The 12,909-nt window shown below is 44.1% G+C and overlaps 1 protein-coding gene across 2 annotated transcripts; it reads left to right on the top strand.

Moving 5' to 3' along the window:
• Positions 1–420: 420 nt before the first annotated feature.
• Positions 421–10,245, top strand: jade3 (jade family PHD finger 3). Of its 2 annotated transcripts, XM_083672510.1 has the most exons (12): positions 421–567; positions 3,960–4,028; positions 4,277–4,336; positions 4,536–4,618; positions 4,750–4,907; positions 5,070–5,260; positions 5,397–5,608; positions 5,726–5,893; positions 5,997–6,113; positions 6,274–6,732; positions 6,932–7,049; positions 7,242–10,245. In XM_083672510.1, exons 3-12 carry the CDS (start codon positions 4,288–4,290, stop codon positions 8,117–8,119), a joined length of 2,433 nt encoding a protein of 810 aa, XP_083528636.1. In that variant the 5' UTR covers positions 421–567; positions 3,960–4,028; positions 4,277–4,287; the 3' UTR covers positions 8,120–10,245. The 2 variants fall into 2 exon arrangements, with proteins under 2 accessions (XP_083528636.1, XP_083528637.1); XM_083672511.1 differs by lacking the exons at positions 421–567; positions 3,960–4,028; positions 4,277–4,336; positions 4,536–4,618; positions 4,750–4,907 and having other exon boundaries at positions 5,151–5,289.
• Positions 10,246–12,909: the final 2,664 nt, after the last annotated feature.

Below are 12,909 nucleotides of genomic sequence, written 5' to 3'. Positions count from 1 at the left end.
TTTTACCAAAATTTACTTAAGATTCAGTGGTGCACCATATTTGTGGATGTTAACCTGCATAATATAACCATAAGATAACCATAAGAAACTAAATGTTTCATTATTATCTAAGTATTACTGCACAATGCATGCAAATCTTTGGTTGAGACTGTGTTTACCATTTTATTGGTTTTAATTGCCTTATGGTATTGGCAAAATAGATGGTCGTAGAGGGCCATTTTATTTTCATCAGATGAATTTTCAACACTATACACAAACATTTCTCAATGAGTGTCCTGAGAGCCTTTTTTATAGGGGGTTTTGGGATATATATTATATGGTGTTGAAGAGCAAAGCCAACGCTGGAAGAGGCGGAGTTTAGGACCCTGCAAACCGGGTTGGTGGTACAATAGAGCTGTTGTGCCGTGGTGGAGGAGAGATTTCAGCGCTGCAAAGTATTCAGTGTGGAATTATAAGGAATATCAGAGAAAATACATTTTACTGAGACTCTGCGGTGATATTATGTGTGGAATTTGGTGAAGGCAATCACGAGTCGCAATAAGCTGCTGAATTTGCCACGAATCCAAGGTAAGGTCGCTGAACAATAATGCTCGTGTGTTCTGTAGACTCAGTGTGCCAAGGCTTGCCCTGGATGGTTTATCTAGGCTGTGGGGCCTGCTTCCTCTTACTCTTTTAGAAAGGGATTGTATTCACTCACTTTGCATAAATCACGAATGGGTTCATAGTCACATCCACACTCTTAAACGTTGACGGCTGTATTGTTTTTGACTTCGACATGATTTGCCTGAGAGCTCGAAGAAGTGATATTTTCGTATGAGAGGATGATGGTGGCGCCCTTGTTTGATTTTTCAGCCACTTGCGTGCTGTATTCCTCGTCATGCAGCGAGGCTGGAGTTTGGCGCCAAGGCCGACAGTATTTTGCCCCAACCGAATCGCGTGCATTTTGTAAAAGTCTCTTTTGGACTTCCCTCGTCCACGAGGTAGCATGGAGGAGTTTTCACATTTGCCATTTTTAATTGACAGTAGGATCATTTGTCTAACAGTGGGCAGATCAATGGCTCCTCTGTATGTTGAAAGGTGTCATGTCCACACACACTGTGCCCATTAGAATATCTACTTGGCCAAAAGACAGTATTACACAGTATAATAATAAAGTATTACACAGTGTACATATAGTAAATAACCAAGGGTGAACCCCTTTGAATAATGTGGATACTGCATACTTATAAGAATTGCACTCAAAATGCTCGAACGCCATCTCAAACCATTAATTTCAATGAAAATAGAATTGTCACATTCATTGTTTTCCGACAAGTTCATCAACAGTGTAGAACGGAAGTACTTTCAGAGGAATTTTGGAACGCCTCCCCCGTGCGTTTTTTGCTCACTCCTCCCCCGTGTGTTTTCCTCCCGCCTCCCCCGTGTGGATTCCCGCTGTGTGGCCATGGCACTTCAACCGGGGAGGGCGAACTATGGGGCGGTTTTTTCAACCGGGGAGGGCGAACTATGGGGCGGTTTTTCCATCTTGAAATCCTAGCTACCTTTCTGCTGCATTTTCCCCCTTGCCAAATTCCATTATATATTTCTGATTATGATATATGAAAAAGTATCTGTCAGACAGGAGTCATAGGCACATTAGTGTAGTGACGGCCTGCTACTTGAAGAGGGCTCAGGGCTGTACACTGATATCACTAAACAGTCACATAGTAAACAGAACATGCGTAGTCCATCAGCATGCAGTTGGTATTTCTCAAGAGTATTGCTGAACCTGACAGACCATGTTTTGATTCAAACTAAGTGTCTGCTGCAAAGAGATGCCCACATTGCCTCTTGCCTTCTTGGGGGAAGGGAGGGGGGTTGAGGCAAGCAGACTGTATAAAGGCTGTGTCTCTGGGGGTGTACTAAATTGATTGTGTAATATTAAGCGTCGTGATTGTGTAAGAATAAATGTTATCCTATCCTTTAAAATGACTATTCTGCAAGTCAGATAAGATCAGGTTGTGAGCTGCAGAACAGATTGGTGTAGTGCATCAGAGAGTAGGACTATGTGTCAATAGCAGATGCTATCCTAGGTGTTAGGGTACAGTGACAAGCAGGCCTGTTCCTGTCGCACACATTGACACACATTCTGACTCTTAAGGATCTCAAGAGGGGATAACCATGCTTTCAAAATCAAGTATGTTTTCAAAAGAAAAAAATTAAAGCGAAGTGTAGTTCTACTGCTCCTCTTTTGGTTCACATAGGGTAATAATTTACCTAATAAAGCCTATATGACATGGTTACCCTATGCTTACCTTTCCATATGCTTCTATACAGAGCATTTCTAACTTTCACAAACTGTGAACAAAATTGTGAATGTAATTTTGTCTTGAGCACCCCATCTAAGGTCTGTTTTTAGAGAACACTGGGATGTCCAAGGATAGGAAATGGGTTACAGGGAGATTAGATGCTTGGTAGTGATGTGCTTTTTTAATCTTTGGAGATGACGGATGCACACACATTGAAGGGACCTGGAGAGGGGGATGTTCTTGATTTAAAGCTGGAGCCAGGCCCATTGACAGAGACAGTCCACTTTGTGTAGGACAATGTGTGTTAGACTGAGCGCACACTGTGGTCATCCCGCCGTAGGTACCGTTTACATTGCCTGAGGTAAGGCCGCTCATGCCAGCCAGCCTTCCAACTTCAGTGTTACACATGTTAGAGCTAAATGTGTGCTGGATGGAGGTCTAAGTGGTTAAGTAGTCACATTGCCACTCTCATCAGGTTTGTATTAAAAGTTGTAGTGGTCACAGGATGCGTTTTTTGTGAGATATGTATAGATAGAGCAGCCCTATGGACTATATATAGACCATGGCCACATCCGTAGTGGCCTCAGCAGTTGAGTTGCTGCCTAATCCACTGTCATTGCCTTATCTATGACTTGAATTGGGCATCTCTCTGTCAGTAATTCCTTTACTGTGTCAGTCATGTCACCAGGTCTATGAGTTGTTACTAATAGATCCACTAAGTGGCTATTTCAGTTCAGTGACACAGTAAGTACCATAACACACCATAAGCTCATGTTTTTTCTGCTGACATAACTAGCTTTAGTTCATTCTTATTAGAGAAGTGTCTTTATTTTCTCTGGCATGGCATGCTTGTTGCATACAGACATTCACAGCATATTTGTTTTTGTGTGGAAACTGTGTTCAGAGTGCACTGTATCGGAGCTGTCTGTCACAGACACTGTACAATCTTTCTAACATGCTGTAGGGAGGGAAAGACTGGCAGGACTTTCTGTCTCTAGTATTTTTAGTGTTGTTGCTGAGAATGCGCTCAGGAGTATGCTTATATATGTGGCCAGTATACTGGACCTGTGGTCATGTATGGTATTTTTGCCTGTAATTTGCCAGTGCAAGTTATACCGTACATGCAATTTCTTGCAATCAGTAAACACACAGGCCCAAACCAAATCCATATCAGCCACTGGTCTTTTCAGTAGGGTGTCTTGTGTGCTGTAACTGGGTTCTTTGCCACCAGCCCTTCCTTCTACCCTCCCCTGCCCTCATGGGGAATGTGAGGCACGTCCTGTTTGTTGAATTTGGGTACTCTCTCCGGGGGCTTCTGGGGGTTGGAGTCCCTCTGTAGAGGAAAGTAAACAGGGATGATGCTTGAGAAATAACATTCATCAGCACAGTATCTCTGCTGTGGGATTCATTTATCAGTAATCTATCTTTACTCTTAAGCTTCCAGGTATATGTATTGTTTCTGAAGTTTTCACCCCGGAAACTCTCACCAGCTAGAGCTAATATTTATCCAAAGGAGACCCAGCCAGCCACAGGGGCATAATAAATCACTGTGACACATTCTCAGGCACAGTGTACACAGCCATAATCCTAGCGTGTCAACAGATGCTTGTTCTGACAACGTTATCTTGAACTACTGTATAGAATTTCCATTTCATTTTCTATTATTTACAGGGATAAGAAGAGGTCGTTTGGAGTACACCAGAGGAATACACTAGCATGCGTTTCAACTTGAAATTTATGGTGAGTTGCATGTCTTCAGTCCATGATGAATCTTATTGAATTAAACATTTCACAAATCATATCTATGAAGCCCTCTATGAATCTGAGGAGGTACACTACACCGCTTCTGTTTCATACAAAGATGATGCTCCCATGAATGCTGATAAACACACAATACTAGACACAAGCTACCCTTCCCCAAGCTGTTTTGGTTAACCTTGCTACATGCTCTTTGTCTTGACTCCATTGTCTGTGCTGCTCCCCTGCAGGATACGTCAGGATGAAACGTCTCAGGTCTTCAAGCAGCAGTGACAGTTCTGACAATGAGAGTGAGTAAACCATCTGAGGGTAATGACCTCTTCACCTTGATGCAACACATTTGAGAATAACTTCAGGGAGGGGGTTGTGTTTACGTGTGTTTTATATACATGTATGTCGTCACTTTCCCTCATTCAGAACTTCTGGAAACATGTACAGGTCATGCATGTAATTTCCCTCCCAAACTCACTCCCACTATATGGCATTCAGGTCCTTCAACCTCCTTTTGCTCCTCCAACAAGTATGGAAGCAAACCTGGAACCCCCGCCTCCATGCCTAAGAAACCGGCAGAGGTAAGTGACACTACGCTTTCTTGCACCCCATCATCATTGGTCTTCTTGAGACTTCTTCCTTACATGGAACAGTGTAAAATGTTGGTTTTTAGTGTCAGTCTTTTGATGCCTGTTCATTGTCTCTCGCACAGGTGTTCAGAAAAGACTTGATCAGCGCCATGAAGCTGCCTGATACCCACCATGTCTCCCCAGAGGACTATTACCTCCTGGGAGACACCTGGAGGCAGGAGTGGGAGAAGGGCGTTCAGGTGCCAGCTAGCCCAGACACCATCCCCCAGGCGTCTGTCAGGTAAAGCAGCCCCCCTCAGGAATTGATGCATGGACTTAATGTAGCTTAGGCTGCCATCTTTCTTTATATATACAAGACAGTTCTTTTCAGAGCGCTGGATGGAAAAACTGGTAAAATGCTCGCAATTGCTCATGGTTGCATGTGATGTGTGTGTGTGTTCAGGATAATTACAGAGAAGCCCAAGGAGGTGCTGTACACCAGGCAGAGGAAGTACATCCAGTGCTGGAGCCAGGACTCTACGGAGACAGGTTACGTCAACATCAAGGAGCTGGCCGAGGCCATGTGCCGCTACGACCTGGATGACATGGACCTGTTCTGGCTTCAGGAGCTCAACATAGAGCTGAACCAGATGGGTAAATGGGAAGACTGTTGAATTCTAGAGGTGGTTTCCCTTAGTTAGCATTTCATAATTTAGATAAAAGAAAGGATGATGGCTATGCTATCATGTTCTCACTCTGTGTGTGGTTTTGTTTTCGCTCTCTTTCTCAGGGGAGGGGCCTGTTGATGAGCTGACGATGGAGCGTGCCATGGAGGCCCTGGAGAGGCAGTGTCATGACAACATGAACCATGCCATCGAGACGGTGGAGGGTCTGGGCATCGAGTACGACGAGGACGTCATCTGTGATGTGTGCCGCTCCCCTGACAGCGAAGAGGGGAACGACATGGTCTTTTGTGACAAGTGCAACATCTGTGTACACCAGGTATAAGCATCTACCTCTTAGCATATATCTAGGGAGGAGGCTCTAATTGTCCTGCTAGCGTTATGACAATCTCCCCTGCCCTAACCAGTCTCTAATCTCCTGCTATGTCACTCCTAGGCCTGCTACGGCATCGTAAAGGTGCCAGATGGAAACTGGCTCTGCAGGACCTGTGTCCTTGGCATCGACCCACAGTGCCTTCTGTGCCCCAAGAAGGGTGGTGCCATGAAGGCCACACGGGCAGGCACAAAATGGGCGCATGTTAGCTGTGCCCTGTGGATACCAGAGGTAAAGTCTCATTACTTGCACCTTTTAACTTGTTCTTGCAGGCTGCACTGTTTGGCCGTGATGATCGTGAATTAAATTGGATGTATGTTTCCCTGCACTGTAGGTGAGCATTGCATGTCCAGAGAGGATGGAGCCCATCACCAAAGTGTCCCATATCCCACCCAGCCGCTGGTCTCTCATCTGCAGCCTCTGCAAACTGAAAACGGGTGCATGCATCCAGGTGAGTGTGGGTGTATATACTGTACACATTAGCTCTATTGTTCATGTTTCTGTGTTCACCGTTGGACACCAGTCTCTAGGTATGTATTTGGTTGTGTCATAATGTGGTGTATTTGAATTGGGATGGTTAATGGATACATGTTCGGGTTGTTCCCTCACAGTGCTCTGTGAAGAACTGCACCATCCCCTTCCACGTGACGTGCGCCTTCGAGCACAGCCTGGAGATGAAGACCATCCTGGACGAGGGCGACGAGGTCAAGTTCAAGTCTTATTGTCTTAAGCACAGCAAGCCCAAGGCAGGGGAGCCTGGCCTCAGCCCAGCTCGCCCTAAACCCCCCTCTGACACTGAAAAGGGGGGTCAGCGGGGCCAGAGGCTGCAGGAGCTGGAGGAGGAGTTCTACACACTAATCCAGCCTGAGGAGCTGGCTCTGAACCTGGGCCTCCCTCAGCACCTGCTGGACTTCATCTACCAGTACTGGAAGCTTAAACGTAAGACCAACTTCAACAGGGCTCTGTTGCCCCCTAAGGAGGAGGAGGAGAACCTGCTGCTGCAGCCTCAAGAGGATAGCATCCACACACGCATGCGCATGTTCATGCATCTGCGCCAGGACCTGGAGAGGGTGGGTTGTTTGTTGTTATAGTTTTACATGCGTTCCAAATGCTGACACATTCACTACATATTAGCTCTGCCATTTTAGCTTTAGGTTACTCCATGGCGCTTGCCCTGCATATTAGATATTACATTAGCTCTAATGTATTATTTGCCATGTTGGGTCTATGTTTGCTCACATTACACCTGTGTTCCCTCTGCCCCTGTAGGTAAGGAACTTGTGCTACATGGTGAGTCGGAGGGAGAAGCTGAAACTATCCCAGAGCAAAGCCCAGGAGCAGATCTTCAACCTGCATGTGAAGCTCATTAACCAGGAGCTCTCAGCTGGTAAGCCATGTAGCCTCTGCTTGGGTAAAGAGGGTGTGGGCAAGTTCGAGCACAGCAGCTGGTCAACCTTCTATAAACTGGAAAATTATGAAAACTCTAAACGAAGAATAGGGTTTATCCAGAACTGATTTTGTTTTCCACTGAAATGTGGTGTTGAATCCTGAATGATAGGCTGTGATTTTGTTTCTGAAGGTCTTCCTGTGTCCTTCCCTGTGGAGAGTATGCTGTTTCGGCCTCCCCCAAGGATAACGCTCAAACTCAAGATGCCCAAAGTTTCACTGGGAAATGGGAAGAGCAGCTCCAAATCTGGGAATGGACCCCTATGTCCAGACAACAGCGGGAATGTCCATGAACGCAGCGGGGGAGGGATGGGCCAGGGGAAGCCGCAGCTCCACCATGCTCGTGGCAGGAGAGAGGAACGTTCCAATGGCCTGCTGTCTACCTCAGGTCACTCCCGCAGGGAGAGCAGCACAGCCAGTGGCCCCACGCTGCCTATCAAACCAACTGGCAAACCCCTAGCGCTTCACGCTGCCCTCCATGGCCACTCATCCAATGGGAATGGCAAACTGGACCAAGAGCGGGCGCGTGTCCCCAAATCTAACGGTATCATGGAGAAGTTTGTAGCTCAAAAGGACAACTCTTGCCAGACCCCCATTGAACAGGACACTTCTAGTGAGGTCTCAGGAAAAGGCAGCCAGTCTGGTAGTTTCCGGAAGTCCACCATGGAGCACTTCAGCAGGTCCTTCAAAGAGGCCACTGTCAGCCTGGTACGGACCACTGAGGACCTGCGGGGCTCGGACAAGCTGTCCCGTAAAGGCTCAGCCAAAGAGAGGCCGTGGCCCAAACCAGTACCTGAGCGCCAGCCGGGCAGCACCAGGCCTTACCAGGAGAGCGACGGCTACTGCCCCGACCTGGAGCTCAGTGACTCAGAGCCTGAGGCTAAGGGCAGGCGTTCGCGGCAGGGCAGGGTACCATCGCAGGCAGGGGGTCCAGGGGGTGACTACAGCAGAGGATCTAACCGAGGGAAGCAATCCCTGGGCTCTAGGACCTCAGGCTCAGTCCAAAGGTGACAGCCATCCACACCCCTCACACACCACTGCCCCAGCTTGTTCACTCCCTCTCCAGCAGTAGTCACAAGTGCCAGGCCCTCCTTCTGACTGCGCGCCAGGTGCAGTCTGTCTGTGGGACACGCGAAACCAGAGCCACGCCCCTACACTGGGGTATCGTACATGAGGACGTGAGACATAGTAGCAAAAGAGCAGATGCATGACGGGCATATAAGCCCAGAACGTCACTTCAACGGGGACCCTAATGGACATGTGTCCCTTCTGTCTTCACTCTCACCATGCTTGGTTTGAGAGGGGAGACCGTGTACTGTATTCAGAGATTAAAATACTTGTCTATGTACTCTGGCTAGCATTGATTTTCTGTAGTCTACACAGCTGGGAATTAGTATACAAAACATGTGAATGGAGCATACCTCCTTACATTGGTTCAATTTGCCTTCTGACTAGTCTGGTTGTAAATATTAACTATCAAAAGTAGAACCTCAATTTAGGTTGTAAATTATTTGTGTAACGTTGAGTTAAGGTGAAATTCGGTGGATCCTGTGTCAAAAAAGGCTGTGGGGTTCAAACAAGGTTACCATAATATGCCAGATCTGAAGGGGCCAATGAAGGCTAGCCTTGAGATTCTTCCCACCTCTCTCTCTCTCTCTGCGTTAGCATGCTTACTATCTTTCCACACATATTTTCATTTTGAAGAAGTCTCATGTCTGTTAACTTGTGAAATCAGACATTTTGGAGTCAGTTCTTCCATTAGTATCTACATAGTTGGAAAGAGGAAGTGTTTGTCAAAAATCTCCTTGATAATCATTTTGATGAAGGCTAGCATTGATTCTTCCCATTTCACTCTCGCTCAGCTTACTGTCTTTCCACAAACATTTAATTTTGAAGACAAATGTCTGTTAACTTGTGAACCAACAGACATTTTAGAGTCAGAGGTCTTCCATTAGTATCTACAGAGTTGGAAGGAGGAAGTGTTTGAATCCTTGTGAGAATCATTTTTGTGTTCAATAGTACAAAGGTGTTTTACATGTAGGAATATGAAATTCACTGTATTGGTACCCTTTTGTATCATTTTTTCAAGGTAATGGAACACATTTGTATAATTTGAGGTCCATTGCCCAGCTGAGAGACTGTGACTACTTTTCAAAAGTTTCAGTGCTACACAATTTCCTCTTATTAATGGATAGATGAAAATGTCCAACTATGAAATAGAGCAGCTAATATGAATATCCAATCCCACTGATGTCTGTTGTAGAGAAGTACTATCATTGCCATGGCTAAGACATAAACTGGTGTAATTTAAGTTCTGCTGCACCCTTGTGGACAACTTTTTAACACATAAGTTATCATTAGGGTTGACTTGGCCCAACAAATGTACTCCACCACCTGACATTCACAGTTTGTATATGACTGTAAAGAGCTCTTATGTCTCTTATGAGTGATGCCAGGTAGTCTTGGATGTCTATCTACTGCTGTTACAGTGTCAATGTTTGCGCATAGGACCCCTCAGTGACAAGTCTTTATGGCCTCTACAGGTAGTAGGCATATTCCCTCATGCAGAGGTGAAAAAGAGAGAATGAGGAAATCTGAAATGTTCAGCTCAGCCCTGCTGACCAATGATGATGTAGAGCTGACCATGAGTGACAGTAAAAATGATTGTTAGAAATACAATTTCGACTTCATTATGCAGTATTTTTGCTGCTCTGTGTGGCCTCTGCTTAAAGGGAGCATTAAGGAGGGTATTTCACACTTAGGTGTGTAACACATTCCCCTGTATTGCATGAAGGAAACACTGCTCTGTGTGTATGCATTTGTTTACTATACGTGTTATGAACTTCCAGAATGACCTCGTTTTTGAATTGTGCTGTATATGCCAGCACCAAGGGAAAACACTGTAATGATGTAAGTGGATTACATCCTACAAAAGAAGTGCATTCTTTTAGAGCAACAGCTTTAGGAAAACGTGATTTTACACAAACAAACGATGGAATACAAGGACCTATGGATTTTCACAGTTGTTTTTCCTCTTAAAATACCTTTTTCATTAAACTCTGAAAATTCCTCTTCTCTTGTATGTTGTCTTTGAAAGAGTTTTAAGTTTAAAAATTAAAGTTAGTATTGTCATACAGTGTAAACCGGGATACGGGGAGTATATGACAGTACAATGAAATTCTTATTCGTAGGCACAATAGAAATAACTGATATAGTAACATGGCAATATACAGTAGCATTGACAGATCTTTCAGCAGAATTGTGCACGTTGAGGATAGGAATCTGTCTTAATTCAATCATTGAAAACAGAATAGAAAAGGGGAAACAGTAAGTAAGGTTGTCTGGTGTAAAATTACCTCAATTATTCAAGCAACTGGTTTTTACAGATTCTTATAATAGCCCAGCTCAAGCCAACCCCTCTTAGAACAAGCTGTCTATTTCATGTCTGCTGGAGCACTCAGTAATGATGTAATACTGTCATGTGATCTCTTGTTCTGCCTTTACTCATGCTCTCATTCTTCTCCTTTATACTGTCAGGCCAATGTGGCTTGTCACATTGTTCCTTTATTCTGGAGGGAAGGACAGGAGATCTATAGTTCCTCATAAACAGAAAAATTCCTATGGGTTATTGTTCAGTAAGATACTGTATATCTATGAAAACTGCTCAACTCAATAGTTGTTAGCAAGCAATCAAGGTCAATTTTCCTTCATTCCACCTATACCTTCCGAGGCTAAGTGTACTGGGTTGAAACTACTGCACAATGTGAGAGCAGTCGCTCCTGTAGCCTGTAAAAGCATAGTTTAGTCTGCCCTCAGACAGCACAGCACCTCCTTTCAATTCAGTCTTGACATGAAGAGGATTCCTTTGCAGAGTCTTGACATGAAGAGGATTCCTTTGCAGTGTCTTGAAGTTGAGTGACTCTTTGGAAATGTTTGAATACTAAGTGTTTGACTGTAATTGATAAGATAAGGTCTGATTGGTTCATCATCCTGACAACAACTCTGATTTCAATACTGATGGCTGAGAGCGGGTATAATACAGAATGTAGGGAGCAGATCTTGCTCTATTTGTTTTCCAGTTGTGGTTCCAGCTGTGGTCTGTGAGTATGTAGGCCATGTGATCTGTTCTCTCTCTCTCTCTCTCTCTCTCTCTCTCTCTATATATATATATATATATATAATCATTGCTCTTTCTCTCATTTACCATCAGGGTAGAATGTAACATTTATTTATGATGTATTTACCATATTATAGCTGTATTCACTTACAATGTTATTAAAGCCTAATTTGATTTATTCCCACTTGACCATTCTTGCTCTAGTCAACCTAACTCAACAATTCTTTGCACATAGTGTTAATTAAATTAAATGGAATCGGGTTATTTATATTAAAATATGCTTTGTTATTAACTATACAGAGCAAGACTTCCCTGCCACTCCTTCTTATTGTAACTGCCAACTTATAAGGCTCTACTACTGAATAGGAAAAAGTAATCTGCCCTTCAGTCTCCACTTCACCTAATGGAGGGACTAGATGGCACCATAAACACAACTTCCAAACCTACACCTATCTTTTCCCTACAGATTTCTCAGGGCCTGTGTGTAAAGGTTACCGTGCTTGTCTAATTTGCTTTATTACAGTGGCTAGTGCTGTCTCAGGGTCTATTGACCAACTGCCGGGAGAGAGCTGAGTACTGTATACCCTCACAATGACTTATTGCCCTTGTCACCATTTTTTCCAGTAGTGAAAAATAGCAAGCCTAATATGGTCCCAGAGACCACAAAGCTGGGAAGAAGGCTCTTGCATTTATGCAGTTTTATTTGAAAATGAAAAGAGAGCAGCAAACTTGCCATCTCTAGGGGCAGTCAAACTAATTAGTGCACATTATTGCCTACAGTGTAAAACAAAGGGCTTTTAATTGCCATCTGGTAGCAAAACTGTAAAGTTCACAAGCTTCGGATATCAATGGAGAGCTAACCTGGTATTACTAAGGGTTGGTCTTACCGCCCAGTACCCAGAGACATGGCATTGACTGACGGAATTAGCAAAAATGTTCCTTATACAGGAATTTGTCGAGCATCTTAAGCAAAAACCAACAACATTACAGACAGATGCCATAATGCAAGCTATACAAACATATTAGAATTGATCCAATATAATGAACTCTTGAGTGCTCTGTTGTAGCCTATAATAACATAGATTTAAGCCTTACCAATTTATTGAGTAAGAGTTTATTCTATGGCCTCTGCTCAATTCAAAGTGAGTCTGGTCTCATTAGTGAAGCTTTCACCTCATTAGTCTTTTTTTGTTTCCATGCTAACAAGAGTAGAGACACATTTGAGGCAATATAGTCCTGCAGGGCCTATGCAATAGTCGCAGACTGCATCATCTCCATCACAGGGCAATTATGTTGTGTTATGTACAAAGGTGCAGTATTTGGAAATGTACCGACTCATCGGGAAACAGCTGCTCTTCATGTTGTAGTGAGGTCAGCATTTTAAACAGCATGCAACGTTCAAACAACATACTGCTCTGGGAAATTAAGCTATTTACGGGCCAAACAAACAACAGGTATGGCGTAATTTATGTAATATTCATCCTATAAAGTGTTACTAATTTGAGAGCAATGAAGAACAATTTGCCGTGGGCGCTTTAAGGGGAATGCTTCTTGCATCTGCCGATAATGTGTGCGAATGCGAAACCCCGCCCTCACTAAACTATAGCGTAGCCTATAGAATTGACCGGGTGAAAAGGTAATCTGTATTAAACGACTGTAATTAATAAAAATGTAGCTAGAATGG

Source organism: Argentina silus (genome assembly GCF_951799395.1).
Source record: "Argentina silus genome assembly, chromosome: 6".
Taxonomy (NCBI): Eukaryota; Metazoa; Chordata; class Actinopteri; order Argentiniformes; family Argentinidae; genus Argentina; species Argentina silus.
Note: the sequence above shows the minus strand (reverse complement) of the source record. Positions and strands in the feature narration are given on the sequence as shown.